Source organism: Macrobrachium nipponense, chromosome 46 (genome assembly GCF_015104395.2).
Source record: "Macrobrachium nipponense isolate FS-2020 chromosome 46, ASM1510439v2, whole genome shotgun sequence".
Taxonomy (NCBI): domain Eukaryota; kingdom Metazoa; phylum Arthropoda; class Malacostraca; order Decapoda; family Palaemonidae; genus Macrobrachium; species Macrobrachium nipponense.
The window spans coordinates 28,248,231-28,272,034 of NC_061106.1; the positions used below are offsets into that span (position 1 = coordinate 28,248,231).

A 23,804-nucleotide genomic window follows, 5' to 3' on the forward strand; every position below is an offset into this window, starting at 1 on the left:
TTTAGTATAATCTTATTACAACAATCTACTACATGCAGTTATTTCACAAAATCATAATTTTCTGGAATGGAAAAAAAAGCTTTTTTTTTCACTAATTCTTTATTAGAAGGCTGCAAAGTTTATGATCTTGGCCTCTCCTTCTTCTCCTTGTACAGTGCAAGCAGCGAAACATTAGCCACCTTTACAACCTTGAACCTAATACCTGAAAAATTAATAATAGGCCATTAGCATTCCAAACTAGAAAAAAAGTAGCATTATAATATAAGAGTCCAAATATAACTTTGTCCATAACAATTCATGAAAAATTAATATTAACATTAAATCACTATGTTAAAAGTATATTAACATTAATCACTATGTTAAAAGTAAACAAACTAAGCAATTGCCAAGTTATGAACAGAAACATTACCCACCTGGGATATCACCCACAGCATGACCTTTACGACCAAATCCTGCCACTAACACTTCATCATTCTCTTCAATGTAATTTAAGCAACCATCCCGGGGTACGAAGGCAGAAATCTTCTTGCCATTTTTAATGAGCTGAACTCTTACACACTTACGAATGGCAGAGTTGGGCTGTTTAGCTTCAATGCCACTGAAAGAGAGAGAGAGAAAAAAATCAGATTAGCCATGCACAAAACCCTTGAAAATTATTTTATAATTTTTCTTCAGCATTCTGCATGTAATATGACAACCTGCCTAAAAGCATGCTAAGTACTTGGGAACAACTTATTACACCTGAAGTGGTATTTTTGACTAAGAAAAACATGCTAAACCAATAAAATATTTAATATGGAGTTCAGGTTTGTGGGCGTAACATAACTACCAACAAACATCGATGTACGGTAAATGGTTTGTCATCATTAATGTACCTAATGCAAGAAGACAGAGGCTGAACACAAATTCAATATCACCACTTGCTGGCTGTAAAATTGAAGATCAACATATGGATCTTCAATAGAATTACATCAATATTAAAGCATTACTTAGATATGTACAGGCAGTGACCTTGTACATTTTGTTTGTCTTTATTTAATGTGATAAAATCAGCTTACTGAAAAAACTACGCTATACTTACATCTTTTCCAGAACTATGCCCTTAGCATGTGAAGCACCACCAAAGGGATTGGCCTTCCAGCGAGTGCCCAAATGAGCCTTTTTATAATCCTTGTCATGCCACCTCTGGTCTCTTCTGTGGTTTACATGCTTACGAGCAGTGCGGAGTCCTCGAGGCTTACCTGCAAATCAATATACAAATGGTAAATATGGAAAGCTTCTTTCATAATGAAGTTCGTCTAACCACCTACTTCAATCATGACAAGAGGCCCAAACACTCCCCAAATTGAAGTGTTGGTAGTGAGGTGTTTCATGGACATGATATATTTGAATATTCTAATATTCTTTGCCATACTCACGTGCATCTTATACTCCTTACAACTCCACTTTCTACCAAAACATTTTAGGGGGGCTAATAAAAATTTAGAACTCAATTCCATTTTTTTTATATCTTGCTGCTGAACCTAGCCTGTCCACTAGTGTAATAAAATTTTTTAATTCACTCAAATATCAAACAGGCTAATTAATTACAATACTGTGTCACCTTTAAAATGCCAATATCTAATACGCACTGACAAATTATGTCATTGTTGTGAAAAATTTCATGTTTATTTCTCAAAATGCTACTCACAATATAAAAATATGGTGAATGGAGAAAAATAAATAATTATAGAGTAAAATGCTTTTAAACCCAAGGCAGTATGATTTACATGCCAATTTTCAGCTGCATGAATCTTATAACAATTATACTGCAACTGCTAATTTACCTTCACAGAACAAAGAACAGTACAATGAATTTCTACATGGCCTATCAAACTGCCAAGAACAGTAAGTTCTTAATAAGCAAACAAAACACTACACAAAAAGTAAATTTTCAAGGAAACACCATATGGCAACCTCTACCATAGTGCGACCACCTTCCCGAAAACAAAGTTATGGCCTTAATTTGTGACTTCGGAGAAAACATTTTCTTTGAGAGGAAAGTAGAAGTCTTGAAGTATTGCTTCGACGGATGCTGGCTCTTGACTTATATCTACCCTGGGTTACAGGACGTGTTAAAGTACTTTTTTGGGAAGCGGGCTTGCTACGGTAGAGGCCAGCCATCAGTATTTTACCTAATTACTTAGATCTACCAAACAGTTTGACTAGAATTAGGTCAAATCAAAGACCTCATGATATCCAGTCAGTGGGATATATATATAATATATATATAAATAAAATAAAATATATTAGGTAATTCTAGGCAATAACTCAGCACGGACTAGGGTAAACTAACCGTCTTAAGTCCATCTTACTCATGCAGATCACCCTTTTTTACTCTATATTTATTTGGTGAAACACAAATGCAATTACATCTTTAAGCATACCATTCTAAAGATTGACGTTTCGTCAACATAATGGGATATATGAGAGCACCATACAAACTAAAATAAGTACGCTAGGTTTTTGTAATATGTTTTCAAGGCAGTTTCTAAATCCAATATGGCGTCTACTCGCATTTGGTCCCTTTCGTCTCTGGCATCGAGACCACGTCCTTCCCAGCGCTCGTTTGAACAATATTAGTGTATGTATGTAACGGTTATTGATATTACTCAAGATTGCAGTTGTAATCAGCACCAAAAAACATTTATTGCCTAAAGTATTAGTGAAAGTATACCAATACGTACAAGTATTTATTGCTCAGAAACCATATAACATAAGAGTAATGCAGTTTTTTGTAGAATGAAGTGCTCTGAATGTAAACTTGAATGTAGAACATATTACAAAAAACTGCATTACACTGTACTCTGTTATAATGGTATCTGAGCAATAAATACTTGTAATGGTATTGAGACTTTATAGACACCCTGGCTGCCAAAAGCAGTAGCGAGCAGACAGATCAGTGAATTGTTAATGACAAAAATGTTGTATTTTTTTTATAGCACTATATTTATTGAATTAAGTCTATATTACTACTTGACTTTTTTTAATTTTTAATAATTATACCAATGCCGGAAATAAATAATAACCTTCAATGTTTGCATGCATGGAATGGCTTAATTTCATAATTGTCAATTTAGTGGAGCTTCACACATACACTGATGCATTTACAACTGTTACCATGAATTCTAGTTGTCAAAGTACTGCAATAATGATACAATTGCGCTATTATGTATATATACTACAAAGAAACACTAATTTCACATATTTCCACGGTTTTGTGTAATCTAATACCCATAGCTGTTGGCAACATTGATACCCACAAAAAAAAAAAAAAAAAAAAAAAAAAAAGCAGCGCACAAACACCATAGCTACCATTCACAACAAAACCATTGATATTTGTGTCAGGAATCTACCTAGTTACTTTTTCAAAAACGAATATTTTCAAATTAATTATCATGAATACAAATACATTTATGTAATTTTTAACCTTACACTGATGTTTAACTACTTATTTCAAAATTATCTACCTAGCGCACTACTTTTCTTTCCTCCCAAAAAATTGTGAACTTCCTTGGACTCGAAGGCGATCATCCTTCAAGATTGTTGTGGAGAAAGTGTCCCAGCGTTAAACTTAATAATGAGTAAAGTAAACAATTAAGGGAATAAAGCTTTGCACCTCATAAACAGTGTAGTCGTCTGCTGCTCGTAACTGTGTTTGGGGAGTGAGCGCTAAGGAACCAAGAACAGCAATGTGGAGTGAATTAAGACCAAACCATGAATAATTACAATCAAATAAGCACTGCAGAGTTTCAGTTGTGAGGGCAGTAAGGATAAAACCACCGATTAGAAGGTAAAAATGAATTCAGTTCAAACCATGACCACAGGAATAAAAAGTTTCATGCTTTCACTAATATCGGCAACAAAACGTTTTATTGTGTTGATTACAACTGCCATCTTGAGTAAGATCAATAAACGTTACATATATATGCTAACATTGTTCAAACGAGTGCTGGGAAGGCTGGTGGATTGTCTGTGGTTAGAACGGCCACCCTCACGATTGCCGCCATATTGGATTTCAAAACTGCCTTGAAAACATATTTTACGAAGAGTTCATATGCTTATTTTAGTTCGTATGGGGCTTTAATATATCGCATTATGTTGACGAAGCTTCAATCTTTTGAATGGTATGCTTAAAGTTGTAATTGTATTCTTGTTTCACCAATATATCGAGTGAATATGGCCTGGCCAGCGCGATGACGATGGATCGTCTGCGGTTGTTTACCCTACCTAGATCTACCTATAAATACCACATTGAGGGTACAACCGAACGAGCAGTGGCTTTAGTTAATGAAATGTTACGGAATAACCACATCTACTCAGCAAAATTGTTCAATACTTGCATACAAATAAAACTAGCTTATCCTGCTCCTCTGCATGAGGGGGACCGCACTTACAACTCGGAACGGACTGCCTTCAGAGCCTGCGGGACAAAAATTCAACCCATTCAAAATGTACTACATATCCTTTCGGCCGGCAAGTTAAGCAAGCAATATTAGCAACTTCTATTAACGCTATATTCACTCGGGGTTGTGAGACGGGACTACAGCGGTAGGTAGTAATGTCCTGCGAGCGGAACACGTGAGGAAGAGAGGATGCCTCAAATACCGATGCTACTATAATAAACAGTACATAAAACATGCACAAATCTACTAAACAGTACGCGTAATATTAGTATTAAAATATAAACCATTTGTGACATCCGGAATTTGGATCAAAAGACAGGAATGTGTTCAAATGAGGAAGCATAACCTTACCCATCTTGGTGGTATGGTTGTTGTTGAGTGAAAGAACAGCGTCGGCCAGCAAACGTGCGGAGGTGTGGGTGAAGGTCTATTTCATTAGTACGAATTAGCTACATATAGTAAATATTAACAAAATAGGTTGTCTAAAATCTTTTATAATGCAAAATTAAAACATATTTTATGAATCTATTGTAATTATCATCCTCATAAAATGGTTAAATGAGGGGTTTGCAGTATTATTGACAATCATATGATTGTTTTTGTTGAGATTGCAGCTCGTCAGAAGAGTTGAGCGGCTAATAATTTGTGATAGCTCGCAGAATTTTATAAATATTTCGTTATCTGATTATTCTAATTATTGTGCATAAAAAGTTGTTAAAGTGTTCAAATATCTTTTCAGTCAGATAACTGTCGCTTTATACATGACATGTGTCTACATTTAGATCATATGGTATTTAGGCGATTCTATGATATTTAGGGGTCCATAAGATAAAGCTAACCCTAGAAAACCGAGAAAGGTTATACAAGTATTTTTTAGCTTTAGGGAGGGACTGTAATTAAGTTCAAGATGCCATCTACCTAACAACCAAATTAATCATGAAAAAATGCTATCATGATAAGGTCCAACCCAACTTATTGACCTTCATTGGTTACTTATAAAGTAGGAATTATTTGTGAAATGTATATTTTGACGTAAATCAAGATAAAATGACAAACACTTAAAAGATCTAACGCAATATATCATAGAATACACAACTATACATAAGATCTTTTATATGTATAGATTAATTGGACGAAGGATGACCACAAAAATTGGGAAAAAGAACTGAATAGACGGCACAGGAACTACAGTGAAAATTAGTATGATATGGAAAATCATGTTATGCAAGATGTCTTAGTGGTGGGGGCTAAAGAGGAGGAATCCGAAAATTCACATGGGATACGATGGTAATGGGAAAAAAAAATCGGCGCTAGAACAATATAGTAGTTTAGCCCGCCATGGAGTGAGAAACAATAAAGCAATCTCGTTCTTCTACTTACAGTGGGCGTTGTAGAGGTCAAGTGACAATTGTTGTGACTTCTGCTATAGCTGGTGTCGGGTGACTCGGGTCTTCAAAATGACGGGTGTTCGGGTGTTATCTGTTTTCCTGACTTTATGCCTTTGTGGTTTTTCTGTTGCTAAGGATCATGTCCCAGTGCTTATTTGGAATCCAAATCAGTAAGTACGAAATTAATTAAAAGTAATTAATGGATAAATTTGTAAATGCTTAGTATTTATCACTTGCAGGTCCAGGCCAGGGCTAATGTAGGTTGAGGATTTCTACCTACCCTAACCCTGTTGATCCCCTGGTTTATGTTTTCTTTGCTGTTCAGTTCCTGAATGATAGACATAGCTTTCCTTGAATATTAGGCTAACAGCAGGCTCAGGCTATACCTAGGGCTAGCTAGGTATGTGTGGCACAGGATGTTACTCTAGAATTGGGTTCTAGCCTAGCCTAGTAGGTAGGTAGTAGTAGTAGCTAGCCTATATACCTAGCTAGGTATACTACTTAAAGCGAAGTAGGTAGCTATGTTGAGAAACTGTAAATTAGATATTAGGTAGGTAGGCTAAGGCCTACTAGGTATTCGTTAGCATGACCAACAAGGAAGAGACTAAAGGTAAACCGCTCGGAAGTTTGACAACGGTAGCCTAGGTATCCAGTTATGACAATTGAGAAAGAGTTGTAGGTAGCTGTCACAGGATTTCCCATAGGATTTACCCAATAGGCTACCTATTGATAACTTTGGAGAGGGCAATAAAAAACCACCCTTTTCCCAGTCTTTATATACCTACTAGGCTAGTCCTTTTCACCATAGCTTATTTTCTTTATTTATAAGCTAGTAGGTAATAGTCTTCGCTTATGATATTGTAATTAGTAGTACGTCGGCTTTACAATTAGGTATTAACATTTTCATAGCCTACAATCACACTGAGGCTTGAAACTAATTTATAACAAGACAGTACGTTAGAGTCTGTTTGTATCACCCTCAGAAGGACAATTTGCAGTTGGAACACTGATGTGTTCTGGAGTATTACAGTAATTTGAATAACTTTTGAGGTGAATTGAACCTACAGTATTGTTTATGCGAGGTGCGTTGTGCGAAAGTGGTCTAACCCGCTTGACCTTAGTTTTGAGTAATTACTAGCTGTCAATGTTAATTACTGATCATTATAGAATAAAGTGGTCCAATGTAGCTACCTATTATTATATATCAAATTAAATGTTTAGGCTAGATTTAGCAGTCAAAGTTAATCACTGATTATTACAGAATAAAGTGGTCCAATGTAGCCATTATTATACATCAAATAAAATTTTTAGGCTAGATCTTTCATGCCACTGGATTTTTAATAAATGTACGTACAAGTTTTTTTGGTTACAGTTGAATTTTTATGTCCCCCCTCCTTTTGCACTATATTTTTTTCCCAGTAAGTCATGGTTTTAGATTAATTTTTAAAGAGTATGGAATAAGAAGTGTTATGTAAAAAAAAAAATTATGTTGCTGTGCCTAAATCCTGATTTTATATGAATTTTTGGGTGTTATCAGCACTTACCACATTATAACACTTCCTGGGGCAAGTACAGGGGACCCCCTAGTGTCTTGGTTTCCATGTGACACTTGGTGGGACTAGGGTTGTGGAACAAAAAAAACAAGCGTGTTTTTTTGGGGGGAAAAACCCCGTTTTTTTTTTTGTGAAAAAAACACAGCCTGAAAAAAAAAGTCTAATTTGTTTTTTTTAATTTTCTGCATTTTTTCACATTCTGTTGCTTCTTAAGCCACACACAATGTCTAACTGTGCATATATTATCCATAATATACACATACAATTATTCCCTGGAATTTGTTATGCATCTGGGTATTATTGAAATTTTAAAAATTATTATATGTACTAGATATTCCTGTTTGGCTAGGGGAATAAGATGCCGTACTGTCCGTACATAGCACATTCATTCATGCTAATGTTATTCTTACAAAGATACTCTAAGCTTGGGTAACAAGGCAATTTAGCACTAGAAAGAAAAATCTGTGCAAAAATAGAAATTTTGATATATTTAGAAAAATTCACCTCAACCATATGAGATTGAGTTTTATGAGTACCATAAATTAGTGTTGTAATCATATTAGCATTTCACATTTGATCATTAGTGTGCTCAATTATCAAACATGTTCTACTGCAATTTCTCAATCATATCTTAAACCCATATTAGAAGCTAAATCTAAAGATTTTCAATGCATGAAGAGTTTAAGATAGGAAGAGAGGTAAGAAAACCATATGAAGGCCAATAGCTCCTCACAGAAATGTATGGTATATGTACTTTTAGGTATTAAACATGTTAAACTGTTACTTGTATGGAACTCGTATCAATGAGATAGGTTCCAGAACCAAGGTAAATGTGCATTACATTTACATATCAGTATATAGTTAAAAAATGAAGTAATGGTAGCAGTTATTTCTTGTAACTTGGATGCATTAGGAATTTAGGACAAGCAGAGAGGTGTGACTGTGTGAAAACCATATGAAGGTCAAAAACCCAGAAAGTAATTTATTTAAATGAAAAACAAAAAAAACATGAAATGAAAAAAACCTTTTTTTTTCACAACTCTAGGTGGGACCCACACCAACACAGGCCCCTCCACTATTTATCATGTTTTTATTTGGCAATGCTCTTCCAGTGACTTGAATCAGTAATTTGCTTTTTAAGTGATTCCTGGCTCCAAATATTGTCCTCACTCTCACCTCCACTACTCTCCACAGTAGCAGGGTTGTTGACCTCCTTGTTAGAACTCATTCTAGGCAAAAATGTGGGAAAACCGCAAAAACACTGCAAAAAATCAAAATGCAAACCTTGTGTGTACTCTGGTTTAAAACCTATGAGAAAAGTCTGAGGCCACATGGCCAACCACAACACTCAATGCGCACTCTGACTGGCTGAGCAGAGGGGTGTGGTTGAATACTTCGCTCTCATTGGCTGTGACATCTTCCTGTATTAGAACATTTTTGCCCCTGATCCAAAGTTATTTTGCAACACTTGGTGGCCCAAAATAAGCCACTTTAGACCTTAGTACACCCCACAGGATGTTCACTTTTACTTTTTATGACATCAGTACAAGATAATTGAAACTCAGGAAAACAGGTTCCTGCCTACAACTCCAACCTGCCATTTTGGAGGGTTAGACCACTTTCGCATGACATGCCTGTAGTGTACTGTTGCGGTATGGATGAAGATACCACATGAAAAGTTATGACCATGATTAAACTTTAAATTAAAGAGTTTGATAAATAGAATGCGGCAAAGAAAACAAAACAAACCAAAGAGACATATAATAAGGTCAAGCAGTAACTTAAGGAATCTTGATAACATATTGGTGAAAGTAAATTGTACTAAGTAGCTGAGAATACTAATATCTACTCCTCTTCATTTTCCCTTCTGATCCATGCTTTATATCTTACATTGTTATTTTTCTAGAAGACAGCAGATTTTACAGGTTTCCATGATATAAGTACAAAGATTATTAAGTACAGGCAGTCCCCGGGTTACGACGGGGGTTCCGTTCTTGAGATGCGTTGTAAGCCGAAACATCATAAAAAATCCTATTAAAACCTTACTTTTAATGCTTTGGGTGCATTGAAAACTATGTAAACTGCATTCTTATTGCATTTTTCATCCAAAAAACCTTAAAATATTGATTATTTTGCATTTTGGAGTCATATTTCTTTTGGCAGATCAGCGTTGTAGGCATCGTAACCCTGGAACATGCGTCGTAAACCTAGAAATAATTTCTGATGAATATAATTGAAAAGTGTTATAACCTCAGAACGTCGTAAGCCAAACCTGTTGTAAGCCAGGGACTGCCTGTAGTACATATTAAAAATTTATCAACATCCGTATTTTTCCTTCCATTTATTGCTTTAGCAAATCAAGTATTTTTTTTAATTAATTAGGTATGTATATGGTACATATTACGTAAATTGTGCTGAGAGGCCAATCTTAGTACTGTCATTTGAAAATAACCCCTTGTATTGAGAGAAAATCAGGACACTAGATGACCCAGAAACCCCACGGACATTAGAGATAGTATATACTTTACTGTAGTTACTGTCACTAAAACATGACATCACCTTAGTTTTGAGCCTTGTGGAATTTGCTTAAGGTGTAAGAGGTACAAGATATCATGCAAAATTTACATTTTATGTATGATAATCAGTTGGCAAAGTACTGTATAAATATGGAGAAACATTTGTAGGTTGCTGGAAATGTCACCAAGTAAGTGATTGGGGTTTACCTGGCATCACAACTAGGGCATGTAGCAAGGCAGAGGAGTGCGCTATATTGAATACCAAATACTTGATTCTATCTTTCTCATCAGTGTTTGTTAGATAGGGCTATCAAATTTAATTACAAAAAATACTTATGTGTTTTATACATTTCTCTCATGTTGTTGTAAACAAATTTGATAAATGTTTGATTTTAGTGGTTATGGCATTCCACTGCTATTATGTCTACCGCATAGTTTTCTTCCAGCTAACCATTTAGAAATTTGCAAATGGTTAGCTGGCCTCCTTTCCCATTTTAGGCACTTTTCTCCCAGTCATATTAAACATTCGGAAGATTTTTGTCTCAAATTCAGAGAAGCAAATATACCACTTCACAACATAAAACTTTTAAGCCTTGACATAGATTCCCTATTCACATATCCCCGTATTCAGATCATTTTCCATTGGCACTTGACAAAATAATAAAGTTAGTTGAATTATGTGTATCTAATAACGTAATTTCATTCGGGTGTAGTATGGGTAGTTCTTTAAGTCCTATATTAGCCAATCTATACATGGAATACTTTGAATAAATGCAATAAAACCCAAAAACATGCTATGGATGAGGTATGTAGATGATATTCTAACATTTTGGGATAAAAGATGGGGCAGTTTTAATGAATTCCTTTCAAAATTAAATGGTTTAGTGCCCAGCATAAAATTTAAAGTTGAATGGGAAACAGACAAAAAAAAATCCTTTTCTTGATATTTTAATAATCAGAGGCGACAGAATACAAATTTACCATATACAGAAAACCAACATGCTCACTTTCATACATTCACTACTTAGCTATCACGACATTCCTATCAAGATAGGTGTAGCCAGCAACCTATTCTTAAGAGCTTTACGAATTTGTCCCCCAGATTTCCTGGAAAAAGAATTTGAACTACCTTAATTTGTAAGCAGCTTTTGTCTTTACAGTATCCTGACCATATAACTGAGAAAGCATTTCACAAAGCAAACATAATTTTCTACCGACCCCCTCAAGACAAGACCAGAGACACACCCAACAATAAAATAAGAATTCCACACCTGGACAGGGTTAAGACGGTGATCAAAACCCCCCTTTTGCATTACTTACCCAAACACCTTAGCCAAATCCCTGATTAATGTCCAACAAAAGACATCCTTCAAGGACACAGGCTTAATGAATTCCCATGCCAGGACTGTGACCAATCTTACATTGGATTTACAGGAAAATCACTTCCCCAGAGATTAATACAACATAAATGGTCAGTCAGGTATGGACAACAGAACTCAGCTATTTTCAACCATATAAATGAACATAACCATAGAATAAACTGGAACTTGTCACATATAATTTATAGCAGCAACTGCCGGTACAAGAGTCAAATGATGGAATGGGCCTTGATTAAACAGAGGCAGGTAATGAACATCTCAATGGGAGCATGGGATTCAGATGTCATCGACAAGATTTTCATTCAACCAACACTTAAGAAGATTAGAGGAAGATTATCAGCGGGAGCGACCCAAAAGTGGCTTACCTGTAGATGGACCTCTTGGTATAAATATACCAGCTTTTCTGTAACTTTTCTCATTCATCTACCTGAAGAGGAGACTATCAGTCCCCTCTGAAATATAGTATCTCTCTCTCTCTCTCTCTCTCTCTCTCTCTCTCTCTCTCTCTCTATATATATATATATATATATATATATAATATATAATATATATATATATAATATATATATAAACTATATATTAGTATATATATATACGTATAGATTCGATATATATATATTATATATATACGTATATATATATCATATATTATAATATATATTATATATAATCATAGATTATAATATATATCTATATAATAGATACTATTATATAAATTTTAGGCATAGTTCTGGTGAGAGAGATGCAAAATCCATTACTCTACAGTATTTTATTTTTTTTTACATTTTATATTCTAGGCATCAAGGAGGTGTTCCTTCAGTGTCAGCTTTACAACACATCAGTTATGCAACTTTCAATGCCAAGTACTTAGCTTCATTCAAACCAAACAATATTCTACTCTTTCTTCAGGATGCAGTAAGTAGTATTTGTCACATTTACCATGTACTATAGGTGTCTCTGAATTTCTTTCTTTTATCATGAACTGCATGCTTAATGGTTTAAGATCATATAAATTACAATTGGAAGGAGAAATTTACTTTGTTGATTGACTAAGTTTTGCTTGTATATAACCTAAGAACAAACCGTGGTAACTGTATTACTGTATGCAAAATCATTGTTGAAATAAATAATTATAAGCATTTGTAAACATTGGTAATAATTCAGAGGACTTTGATAACAACTTTTTTTTTTCTTTCAGTTGAGTATTGAAGATTTGACTGGTCACACATCTGAACTTCACCATGTCAAGGAATGGATGGAGAGTGGTCATTCACTCTTCTTACCCAATGTTGAAGATGCAGCACGCTTGGTTCATGATCTGCCGGCTCATGGCTATAATGTAAGTTATTGCTGTGGAGATTAATATTGTTTTTGATAAAATTATAATTTTATACTTGAAAAATCCATAATGGAGCTTTACCTGTTTATAATTAAAAATGGTATACTATTCAGTTTGAGAAGATGGCATTGTTGTTAGTGATGGAAGTTGATTTTGAAGTACTTGTATTCATTGAATACAAGTACACTAGTACTTCAAAATCAACTTCCATCACTAACAACAAAGCCATCTTCTCAAACTGAATAGTATAATTTAATAACCATTTTTAATTATAAACCGGTAAAGCTCCATTATGGATTTTTCAAGTATAAAATTGTAATTTTATTAGATACAGTACAACTACCATATTGCCATACCAAAGCATGTAACTTCAGCACAAAAGAACAGTAGCCAAGAACATGCAAAATCTTGTCCTTTCAGGGCCAGAGACTTCAGAATATATACATTTTTAACTAAAAATAAATGTATGTATGTGTATGTGTATGTGCCACGTACACTGAAATGCATTGAGCAATTTTAACCAAATTTGGTATACATATGACTTACTATCTGGAAAAGGATACTTTGGGGGGTAAGACATCACTGGCACTACAGTGGACCCCCCGTATTTGTGTTCTCCGGATTCCCGGACTCACATGTGTGGATTTCTCTCTGGAACATTTCCCCGCATTATTCGCAGGAAATTCACCAATTCGCTGCATTTTTCTATGAGAAATATCCACAAATTCTTGGTTTTTTTTAAATAAATTTAATCTTAAAATGCACTTTCTGAGAGAAAACTATTAAAAAAACCAGGTATAAAAATTTTTAGTGGGTTTTTCTTGGGTTTTAACTAACAAAATAGAAGGTTTAAAGCATTTTTATAAGGGTTGCAACTATTTGTGGGTTCTAACTATTCACAAGGGGTCTGGTATGCATCCCCCGCGAATATGGGGGGACCACTGTAAAGTAGGTGTGGGAGGGAAGGGGCATGGGAAGAGGTGAAATGTAATAACTGAAAATGACAGATATTAGTGTCTAATCCATAGTTTTCGAGGTTGCTGAGATGAATAGGGTTACTCCCAATGCCCTTCAAATCCAAGTTCAGCCCTGATAGGGAGGGGTTGAGAAGGGGGTGACATGTAAAAATAACTTAAAAAAAACAGATATAAGTATCTTAATCCATAGTTTTCGAGGGCATCGAGATAAATAGGGACATTACTAATGCCCTTCAAGTCCAAATTCCACCCCTATAGGTAGGGGGAGTGAGAAGGGGGTGGGAAGGTGGTGACAAATAAAAATAACTGAAAACAACAGGCATTAGTGTCTAATCCATAGTTTTTTTTAGGTTGCTTAGATGAATAGTGACACTCTTGATGCCTTTTGATTCCATGTTCAGCCCTGATAGGAAAGGGGGTGGCGAGAAGGGATGGGAAGGGATTGACATAAATAAATAACCAAAAACGATGGATAGATTTTTAATCCTTAGTTTTCTAGGTCGCTGAGATAAATAATGATACTCCCGATGCCCTTTAAGTCCAAGTTCAGCCTGATAGGAATGGGGGGATGAGATGGGGTGGGAAAGGCATGACATGTAAATATAATGTAAAGTGACAAATATTAGCATCTAATCCATAGTTTTCAAGGTCACTGAGATGAATAGTGACGTTCCTGATCCCCTTCAAGTCCAAATTCAGCCTTGATAGGAATGGGGCTTGAGAAGTGATTAAATATAAAATGTCAGAAATGCTTGGCAATGTACCTGAAGCAACTATCTTAACAGGAGAGAGAGAAGAGAGAGAGAGAGAGAGAGAGAGAGAGAGAGAGAGAGAGAGGAGAGAGCGAGAGGAGAAGAGAAGAGTGAGAGAGAGAGAGAGAGATTTATTGGTTGTCATTCAGAGTTTCTTGGGCAGTGCTTGGTTGGTCAGCTAATTGAATTACACAAATCAATCTCACTCCTTATTTTTATTTGTATAAAATGTTAGTTTGTGATTGTCATTGTGCGTTCATTTTGCTTTAACACTTGTTATTTTTCCAATTTTACTCTTTTAGTAGTGTTTTTTTAAATTTTTATGCATTTAAGTATTACTTCTGGATCCGGTGATACTTATCTCGGGTTTGTGGTTGAGTAATTACAACATGTTGTGTCCTTTCTGAAATTTAGCTTGCAGTTAGACCTAAATATGCTTGTGGCCTATGCAGTATATTATCCTAGATCTCTCAACATGAGGAATACCTTGATTATGTTTTTCTGCATATGCTTAGTTTTGATATTCTGTTATCATAAGTACAACTTCTGTCCTATGTTAAATAGTAAGTTCTGATTCATTCTGTGTATTTGTAACACAGAAATACTGTATATGCTTTATACAATTCTTATGTGACTCAACTTCTTCTGAGGGGAAAGCTTACGGAAAAAGTAGACCCGAGTGGATATACTATGTATAAATTTTAATGATGTTATAATTTTGTAAGTGTAATTAAATTTAACATTTTGTATTGGTTATGAATGAGACTAAAGTTTAAAAGCCATTTGGGAGTTGTCTGAAAATTGTGTGATTGAATTTTCTCTCTACTATTAGGTTTAATCACTATTATTTATTATTCTCATAGTCCTTTACGGAACCTCTTAATTGTATATTTGTATATACAGTGGTCCCCCCGTATTCGCGGGGGATGCGTACCAGACCCCCCCCGTGAATAGTTAGAACCTGCGAATGTTTGGAACCCCTATAAAAATGCTAAAAACAGTCTATTTTGTTAGTTAAAACTCAAGAAAAACCCACTAAAAATGTTCCCACATGGTTTTTTTAATAGTTTTATCACAAAAACTGCATTTTATGATGAAATTCATAAAAAAAACCCAGGAATTTTTGCGGGAATTTTCCGCGAATAATGCAGGGAAACGTTCCTGAGAGAAATCCGCGAATGTGTGAGTCCCGCGAATCTGGAGAACGCGAATGTGTGAGTCCGCGAATCTGCAGAACGCGAATACGGGGGTTCCACTGTATACTGTATATATTTCTAATACTTATATAATTACATATACACGGCTGTAGATTTCTTTACTAATAATAATAATAATAATAATAATATGTACATCAGTTTTATATTTAAAGGAAATAATAGACATGCCTCTCAATCTACATAAACGATGGGCTATCCATTTAACCGTTAAGGAAATGATAGATTTGCCTCTGAAAGGATAAAAAAAAGGTTTCAATAAAATGGAACCTGGCAGGGACCAGAATCTGATAATAGGAATTCCATATCGTTTAGGGAATTCTGAAAGGGGGGTGGTTTATTATGTGCAAGATTCAACTAAATTTTATCACATACTCATTCTTAGTGCTTTCTTGGTTAAAGGTACTAAAACTGGATCATGATGCTGGACTGAGTATGAAACAAGAGGATAAGAATTTGGTTGTGGTTGAACTTCCTTCAACAGAAACGAATCCAAGTAGGCGTCGTGCTTTGCAGAAAGCAGGTAAGTTTGTACATTTTATTTAGTATTAGGGTTTATGTATTACACAGGTACACCAGTAACTGGCTACCCACAATTTGAAATCTTTGTTGGATTATTGACTTTGCCAGATTATTAGAGTTCATGTACAGTAATACTAATTTAACAAGGTATTTCATACTTGCCAATTATTAATTGCATAGTGTATTGTGTTCAGGGCATTTCCTTACACATGTCAAATGCCAGCTGTATGGAGCATTATCTCCAGTTGTTTTTTAAAGACTGAATGGGAATGCCCTGACTTCCCTGGACTCCAGGATGCATCCTTTTAGTTATCAGTTAACCTTTCTTTTGCTTTATTTGGTCAGGCGAGGTATCTCGGTTTTGAGTGGACACTTGACTATTGGATTTGCTCTGATCTGTGGAAGTTGTGATGGGAGCCACAGACCCACTAGCTTGAGTGACAGATGCTATGATGCAGAACTGGTCCAACCAGGATCTGTATGCCTTACCTCCATTCGGTATGATCAACGAGGCCCTCAGAAAATTCCAGTCTCATCAAAGTGTCAGAATGACACTGGTAGTTCCCTTCTGGCCACAGAAGGAATGGTTCCCATAACTTCTCAAACTCCTTGTGGACTTCCCAAGACTCTACCTATGATTCCAAGTTTGCTCAAACAACCCTCAAACAACCCCATTTCAGGAGATTCCCTCAGGGCATATCCACTGTTGCCCTGACAGGGCTTCAACTATCAGCAAGCTCGTTCAAGTAAAGGGGTTTTCTAGAGAGGTGGCGGAATCTATCGGTAGATGTAGATGTAAGTCTACTGACAGAGTCTACCAGGCTAAGTGGTCAGTTTTTATACTTTGGTATAAAAGATACATCATCTCGTCTTATAAGACCACTGTAGCGCAAGTGGTAGATTTTTTTATCTACTTAAGGTTGTCTAGAGGCCTCTCATCATCAACTATGAAAGGATACAGGGTGATGCTCAGCTCTGTGTTTAGGCAGAGGGGTTTAGGCTTACCAGCAAACCAAGACCTCTGATCTGATTAAGTATTTTGACACCACTAAAACTAGCAAGGAAGAAACATGTCCCTGGAACCTAGTCATAGTCTTTAGTTGGCTGCAGAGTTCCTACTTCAAGCCCATGCTTTCATCTTTCTTTATGGTGGCTCTAACTACAGCTAAGAGAGTTAGTGAGATCCACATGATGGATAGAATTGGCTTTTCCAAAGGAGATGCAGAATGTTCCCTCATCGTTAGTTTCCTTGCAAAGAATGAAAACCTGATGCATGCCTGGTGTCGTTCTTTTACCCTTAAACATTTATTGGAAACCCCAGGGGCAGAAGATGAGGAGAGAGTTCATTAGATATTATCTTCAGAGGACAGAAAAGATCAAGGGAGCAGCAAATAACTTGCGGTGTTCAGTGAAGAATCCATTTAGACCATTGTCTAAGAACGCACTCTTATTCTTTTTGAGAGACCTCATTGTTGAGGCGCACACTCTAATTGGGAAGGACATCTTACATATGTTGAAAGTTGGAGCTCATTATGCAAGGGCAGTCGCTACCTAAGTAGTTGTCAAGTTTAATCTTTCTCTGGGAATGCAAGTCAGTTTTTGTATTTACGAGATGTAGAAAGTTCATGAAAAGTGCAGTACATTAGGACTTTAGTCCATGGCTAGCGGAGTGTTCAGTGAGGAAGTGTAGAAAGCAACCCTTTTTTGTTTTTTCTCTTCACCTTGTTTGAGGGTGTTGAGTCCTATGGGAGCCTGGAGGTACTACATACCAGGTGCGTTCGCCAGTTTTTAATATCGGCTGGTGGTCAGTTATATTGATTTTTAAAGTTTGTTGCAGGTAACAGTGTTGTATTTGGTTATGTTTTTGGTACTGCACTCTGGGCAGGGGCAAATTGTGTTTGCTTTGTTGGCAATCGGAAAATTCCTTCGTCGCAAAAGCGTCTGCTAATACTTCATTAGCAATCAGAATACTCCTTCACTGCGAAGCACCCACTTCTTTAGAGGCAATCCTTGTTATATACTGCCATGCTGCTACAAGGTTGAGATGAGTGTCAACCAGAGGCAGTATCTACCTGCAGCAGTTCTTTTGCCAGGTAAGGAACAACAAGCATTATTTCAATGCTAACCTTTTACTCTGCTCTCAAATACATTAACCTTTTTTAATGTGTTTGGGTGCTTCTTGTCGATGAATCCTCTGCCTGTCAATATGGATTCAGCTAAGTAATTACTAAGTAAGTTACTTATATGAAAATATTTTTTATAAAATGAGATTTTATATACAATTACTTATATGAAAATATTTTTAATAATAAAATGAGATTTTATATATAATTACCCAGTAATTACAGATGGAGCCCTCCCTCCTTCCCTCACATGGACATGTTTAGCAGGGCTAGTGTGTCGCTAATGTTAATTTTCAAATTTTAAGCTGCCATTGAGTAGAAACTCTAGCTAAGTAGTCGGTGGGTAAGTACATATATAAAATTTCATTTTATTATAAAAATATCATTTTTATATTATAAACCTGTAAAATTGTAAAAGTTAGTTTAGATGGCAGTATGGATCCTTGTACAGTATAGTATGTGCAAAGAGTACAAAATCCTTACCATGGTACATACTGTTATTATGTTCTTTAGGTAAGATAAAAAACAGGTTTTCTTGGTATTAAAAATATCTAGTTGCAAGCTCTTGCTGGTTTCTTGCTAATCTTTTATTTCTGTGCATTCAGTGTATATTCATTAATTGTCCATTAAAAAGACATTTATTTTCTTTTACAGATGAGGTGATGGAAAATGTCATTTCCAAGATAGGGAAGCAGAGGGATTTCACCATAATCTTCACTGGAAAGAAACCTTCTGTGGTAAGTGAGAATTAAATTATATGTGTGCAATTTCCAGTTGCAGTAATGTGAAACACCCGCTACCGGTAGAGTGTACATTAATAGATTTCATGTGCTATGTAATTGCTTTTAGTATGTTAAGGTTTCTTCACAACATGTAGAACTTGAGACAAGCTCTGAGAAAATTCTTGAAGTTAGTTGGTCTGTCTTTTGGAGCCCTTGGCAGGACCATTAGGGTAACTCCTTTTAGGACAATCAGCAACTACGTTTTCAGAAATTATGGGTTTATGCATTCCTATAGGGTATGTTAATTTGAAAACATCTGACCTTTAACTTTTGTTTATTTTCAGGATGAACGTAATGATCAATATGACCAACGAATTCGTGTTTCGCGCTCTCTTCAGGCAGTACAAGAAACTATTAATGTGACTGGATATCATTTTTCTGAATGTACCAAGATGTATTTGAGGCAAAACTTAACAGTACTCATGCCAAAAGATGGAACAAAGGTGTAAGTATCTGTTGAATTTTGTGGAAGTTTGTTGTAACGCATCAAGACTATTCAAGAGTTTTTTTTTTTTTTTTTGAGACTTTAACTGATTTAATTAGAGAATCTATGCAAGGTACAAATCTTTCTTTTGCTGGGATCTGTTATTTTTGTACTAAGAGGAGAGTGGACTGACTAAGGATTTTCTAGGGGAACAGTATTCCTCATCAAGGTGGGGTGAGGGAGAGCCCTTAAGAAATAGTTACCCCAATTTTTGTACTTTTTCAGTAATGCTGCTGTATAAGATCTTAATCTCCTTTACTTGGTGTAGTCTAAATACTGCATAACTGCAAGTAAAGTAATGATGTAAAAAAGGTTCAAATCTTTTAGACTTGACATGCCATTTGCAAGGGAATATTGATATGGGTTTTGAGTTTAGAGTAATTCAGATAGATTTTAGTGCTGCTTTCGATTTAGTAAATCACAAGGCACTTCTGAATCTTGCAGTGGGTGGATATGTTTTAGGTTTATGTCAAGATTCCCTGAAAGGTAGGCAGCAGTTAGTTGCTTTGGACAGGATCTTTAGTTAACCAAGACCTATTGGGTCTGGAGCCCCACAGCCCAGTGTTCTTGGTCCACTGTTAATTTTAGTGTACTATACAAGATTGTTCAGTATGCCAATGATGCAATGCTTGTGGGTTTAGTTAAGTCTCCAATTTTGAGAACTGGAGCTACCCTCAGCCTCAATCGGGACATTGACTGGATCAGGGATTGGTGTAGTCAGTGGGGTATGAGGCTGAACTCCAGTAAAACAAAAACTCTGTTAATTAGCAGATCTTGCACAGATTTCTCACCCCATCCTCCCTTTCAGGTGGATGGAAGTTTATTGAAATGAGGCTGAAGTTTTAACTATTCTAAGTGTAACCTTCGACATAAGCATTCAGATGTTGACATAAACTCAGTTAAGCCCTTTGATAGGGTATCACTTAAGAACTTAGAAGACACTTTTAGCTGTTGTTGCAGCAAAGTGTATCAGTGACCTTTGAGCCCTTTCTTGTTGGGGCTTTGTTCTAGTGGCAAACCCTCTGTTTTCTTTTATTACTTAAGAGAAAAGAGATAGAGGAGTAAGCCCTTCTAAGGTTTGGCGCCTAATTTAACTGCTTTGGTAGGGAATGAAGAAGTGGCTGTCTTAATGTCCATGTTACACCTATTTAGAGGTTATATTAGTGAGCTTCAAGCCATATTTTGTTCTGTAGCTGCGCTCTAGTGGCAATCTCTCTCTTTTCCTTCATTGTGTAGAGAAAAGACCTAGAATTGAAAACCCTTCCCAGATTTGTGACAGTGCCTAATTTATTTTCTTAGGTAGCAATGGAATAATGGATGTCTTATGTCTTGTTAGAACTCTTAAGGCTTTACCTAGACAGACATAAATCTGTAGGAGAAGAAATTAATTTATTTGTGCTGTTAAAGAGCCAAACACTCCTATGTCCAAGATGGGTCAAGTTTGTGCACACACAGTTGATTCCTGAGTATTTTAGCTTTTTAGTAGATAATCCTCATGGCTTCTGTACCATAAACATGTCTTGTATTCCCTTTAAAACTTCTTCTAGAGAAGGTTGTTTTGCAGCTAAGGGGAATTATAACTATTTTTGCCTACTTTTTTGCAAATTTTCAGTTTTAGCATGAGGTATTAAGCCCTTAGTCCTATTGTTGCGATGGGGACACTTGATCCTGAACCAAATGCTATGATAATAAAGTTGTGGTGGGATCACAAGCTTAAAAGCAAGCGGGCAAATCCCCCCACATAAACTTAATGAATCCAGCTGCCAAACTCATTATCACAGTTGCACTGAACTGTGTTGGGTTCTTTAACCAACCAACCTACTACTTAAAGAGGATGACCTTTGTTAGCAAGTGATAACACAAGTAAAATCATAACAATTTATTTAACACTATGGTAATTAGGATCAATTTAACACAAAAGAGGGTATGCAAATGACATAAACAGCTTTCATGCTACATCTAAGCAACACTGGCATATAGGTGCTGAATGACGAGCCCGTCTTGCCCCATCCACTAGAGTTGTGAGCTGTGATCCACTGCAGGTTGCAAAAGTGATGCCACGGACCCACAGGAATCGTAGACAACTTGCACCCAGAAGCTCGAACTGTGGTGTGTGTACTGCACCCAAAATGATCACTGGAACAAAATACAGCACTCGCATAATCAGTCCATTCGTAGTGTCGGGTCCTCGTACGCTGAAAGATATATTAAGGAAATACCACACAGGTAACAATCCACACAGGTAACAATACCACACAGGTAACAGCAACAGTACCACACAGGTAACAACCACACAGGTAACGGAGTTTTCCCAAGTTCACGAAGCATGGGAGTACCCAAAATCACGTAGCGTTGGACAGAGAATGACCCCGACCACTCAGTTCCAGTGTTGAAGACGTCTCAAGAACCTGGCTGCCTAATAAACACTTAACGAGCCCAGTAACCACCGACACGCTAGTTACAAACTTGAAATGTATTCAGCGATATAATTGGAACATTATACAGTAATTATAATATTAAATGTGACACTCACCCTCAGTCACACTTTCCTCTTTACACTACAGAATACACACAGGACAATTGACCTATACCTACACACAGAACAAAAAAAACACAAACACATGTACTCGCCCAACTCCAGATACTCAGGGCTATGCTGTGCTGTCCACTGGTCGAGGTCGCTGAGACACTAATAACAACAAAGACAACAACCAAGAACCACAACCTAACAACAACACAACACCCAAGGACCACAATCCCACAACTCAGCAACACAACAACAACCAAGGAACACAACCACCTCAACTCAACAACACAACAACAAACAAGGAACACAACCACAACAAAACACCACTACACAAACAATCACTAACACAAAGAACAACAACACAGAAAGACAACACACACACACACCCACTAACAACACCAAGAAATCACAACAGCTCACCAACAACAATCCTCAACAACTCACAGCCACACCAAGAAACTACAACAGCCCCCAACAACAACAACCACCCTCAACTACAACAACTTGCATATAATCCAACAGGAACTCACAAGCACAACAAATCCAACAACACAGGCACAACTCCAAAGCAAACGATATCAAACCTAACAACAACTAAAAAAAACAAAAACAAAAAAACACACAATGCCTTCAGAGACTGCTGCCGACAGTACTGATTATCACCGATTCTGACTAAAGACTGACCAAAGACTGACTGAAACACAGAACTCTAACAGTTAATTCCAGCTGCACCAGCAGACAACCCAGAGCTCACCAAGCCAATTCAATCGTTAACTATCCATCCAGCAATTACACTCTCTCTCTCTCTCATATGGATGGACGTTGTCAAATGGAACTCCCATAACTCCTCCATAACGTTAGTTGTTAGGAATCCTGCTATTGAATTTTGGGAGCATGACGGTACATATTTTTTTTCTACAGGAGCGCACCCTCATATATGAAGGTAGTAGAAGTTATCTTTAGTTTTAGACTGTCAGTTACGGCTTTTGACTCAGGCACAGGAGTCACTAGTACGCTACAAGATAGTAATTTTTTCCAGTAAGGATCCTCTGACAAGTCTCACTAGAAGGACCTTACACCTTGTTGGCGGCTCCATCTGGCAATAGTACTTACCCGTAAGGATCACAAATCAGACAGGAATGTTGAGAAGCTTTTTCTCCCCATAAAAAAAATGCTTGTAGTTCACTTGGCTGAACATTGTTTCTTTGGCTGTACTAACCCTCCACCATCATTCTATGTGGTAGTCAGCTAACTTTGATAGTAGGTAAGATTCATTCTAAATAATGATAATTTTCTTGATAAAATTAATTATTTGGATATTTACCTACTGTTAAGTGGAAACCCACCCAGCCTTCTCACATCTTAGTTGGTGGTCATGAAGAAATATGACAGAATGTAAATATTCCAGCACCACCTGGTGGGAAACAGGTGAATACAAAGACAGTCCTAGTGAGTTAGCCAAGCGTATTTTGATATTTTAAATGCTGATCATGCCAAACAGCCCAAAGATAAAGCTAACTTTAACAGTAGGTAAGTATCAATTAATTTTTTCATGAAAATTATAATTTTTTTTATCTGTTCAGTGATTAAATTTTTAAGTTGCCATTAAATAGGTGAAATACTGTACTTATATTTAAAAATAACTAACCCTTTTGGCAAACCCTTTGGGTCACTAACCCTTTGAGCAAACCTTTTGGGTCAGTCCTTTGATAGGTTTGGTTAAACTTTTAACTAATTGAATTAATGAACTTCCTTTACTACCATAGTCCTATATCTTCTAGTGCTAGCTCTAGGTATTAAGAA

General features: G+C 36.3%; 2 protein-coding genes across 2 annotated transcripts in view; one reads left to right on the forward strand and one right to left on the reverse strand.

The window, feature by feature from the left end:
- Window positions 1–80: 80 nt before the first annotated feature.
- On the reverse strand, window positions 81–4,947 carry LOC135214839 (small ribosomal subunit protein uS12). The gene is made up of 4 exons (XM_064249239.1): window positions 4,792–4,947; window positions 1,082–1,236; window positions 414–598; window positions 81–202 (listed from the first exon to the last, which is right to left on the reverse strand). Exons 1-4 carry the CDS (start codon window positions 4,798–4,800, stop codon window positions 120–122), a joined length of 432 nt encoding a protein of 143 aa, XP_064105309.1. The 5' UTR covers window positions 4,801–4,947; the 3' UTR covers window positions 81–119.
- Window positions 4,948–5,844: 897 nt separating this feature from the next.
- The window catches only part of LOC135214838 (V-type proton ATPase subunit S1-like), a 28,362-nt gene continuing 10,402 nt past the window's right edge, over window positions 5,845–23,804 (forward strand). The window contains exons 1-6 of the mRNA XM_064249238.1: window positions 5,845–6,003; window positions 12,079–12,196; window positions 12,480–12,620; window positions 15,966–16,086; window positions 18,863–18,945; window positions 19,275–19,435. Of these exons, the coding sequence (XP_064105308.1) occupies window positions 5,903–6,003; window positions 12,079–12,196; window positions 12,480–12,620; window positions 15,966–16,086; window positions 18,863–18,945; window positions 19,275–19,435 (725 nt within the window). The 5' untranslated portion in view covers window positions 5,845–5,902. The remainder of the gene's footprint in view (window positions 6,004–12,078; window positions 12,197–12,479; window positions 12,621–15,965; window positions 16,087–18,862; window positions 18,946–19,274; window positions 19,436–23,804) is intronic.

What these genes read in the sequence shown, in the direction of transcription:
- LOC135214839 (XM_064249239.1), bottom strand. An exon ending in GGCATAGTTCTGGAAAAGAT is followed by an intron (nt 599 to 1,081) that starts GTAAGTATAGCG and finishes TCTCTCTTTCAG; the next exon opens with TGGCATTGAAGCTAAACAGC. An exon ending in TGCTGTGGGTGATATCCCAG is followed by an intron (nt 203 to 413) that starts GTGGGTAATGTT and finishes TTAATTTTTCAG; the next exon opens with GTATTAGGTTCAAGGTTGTA.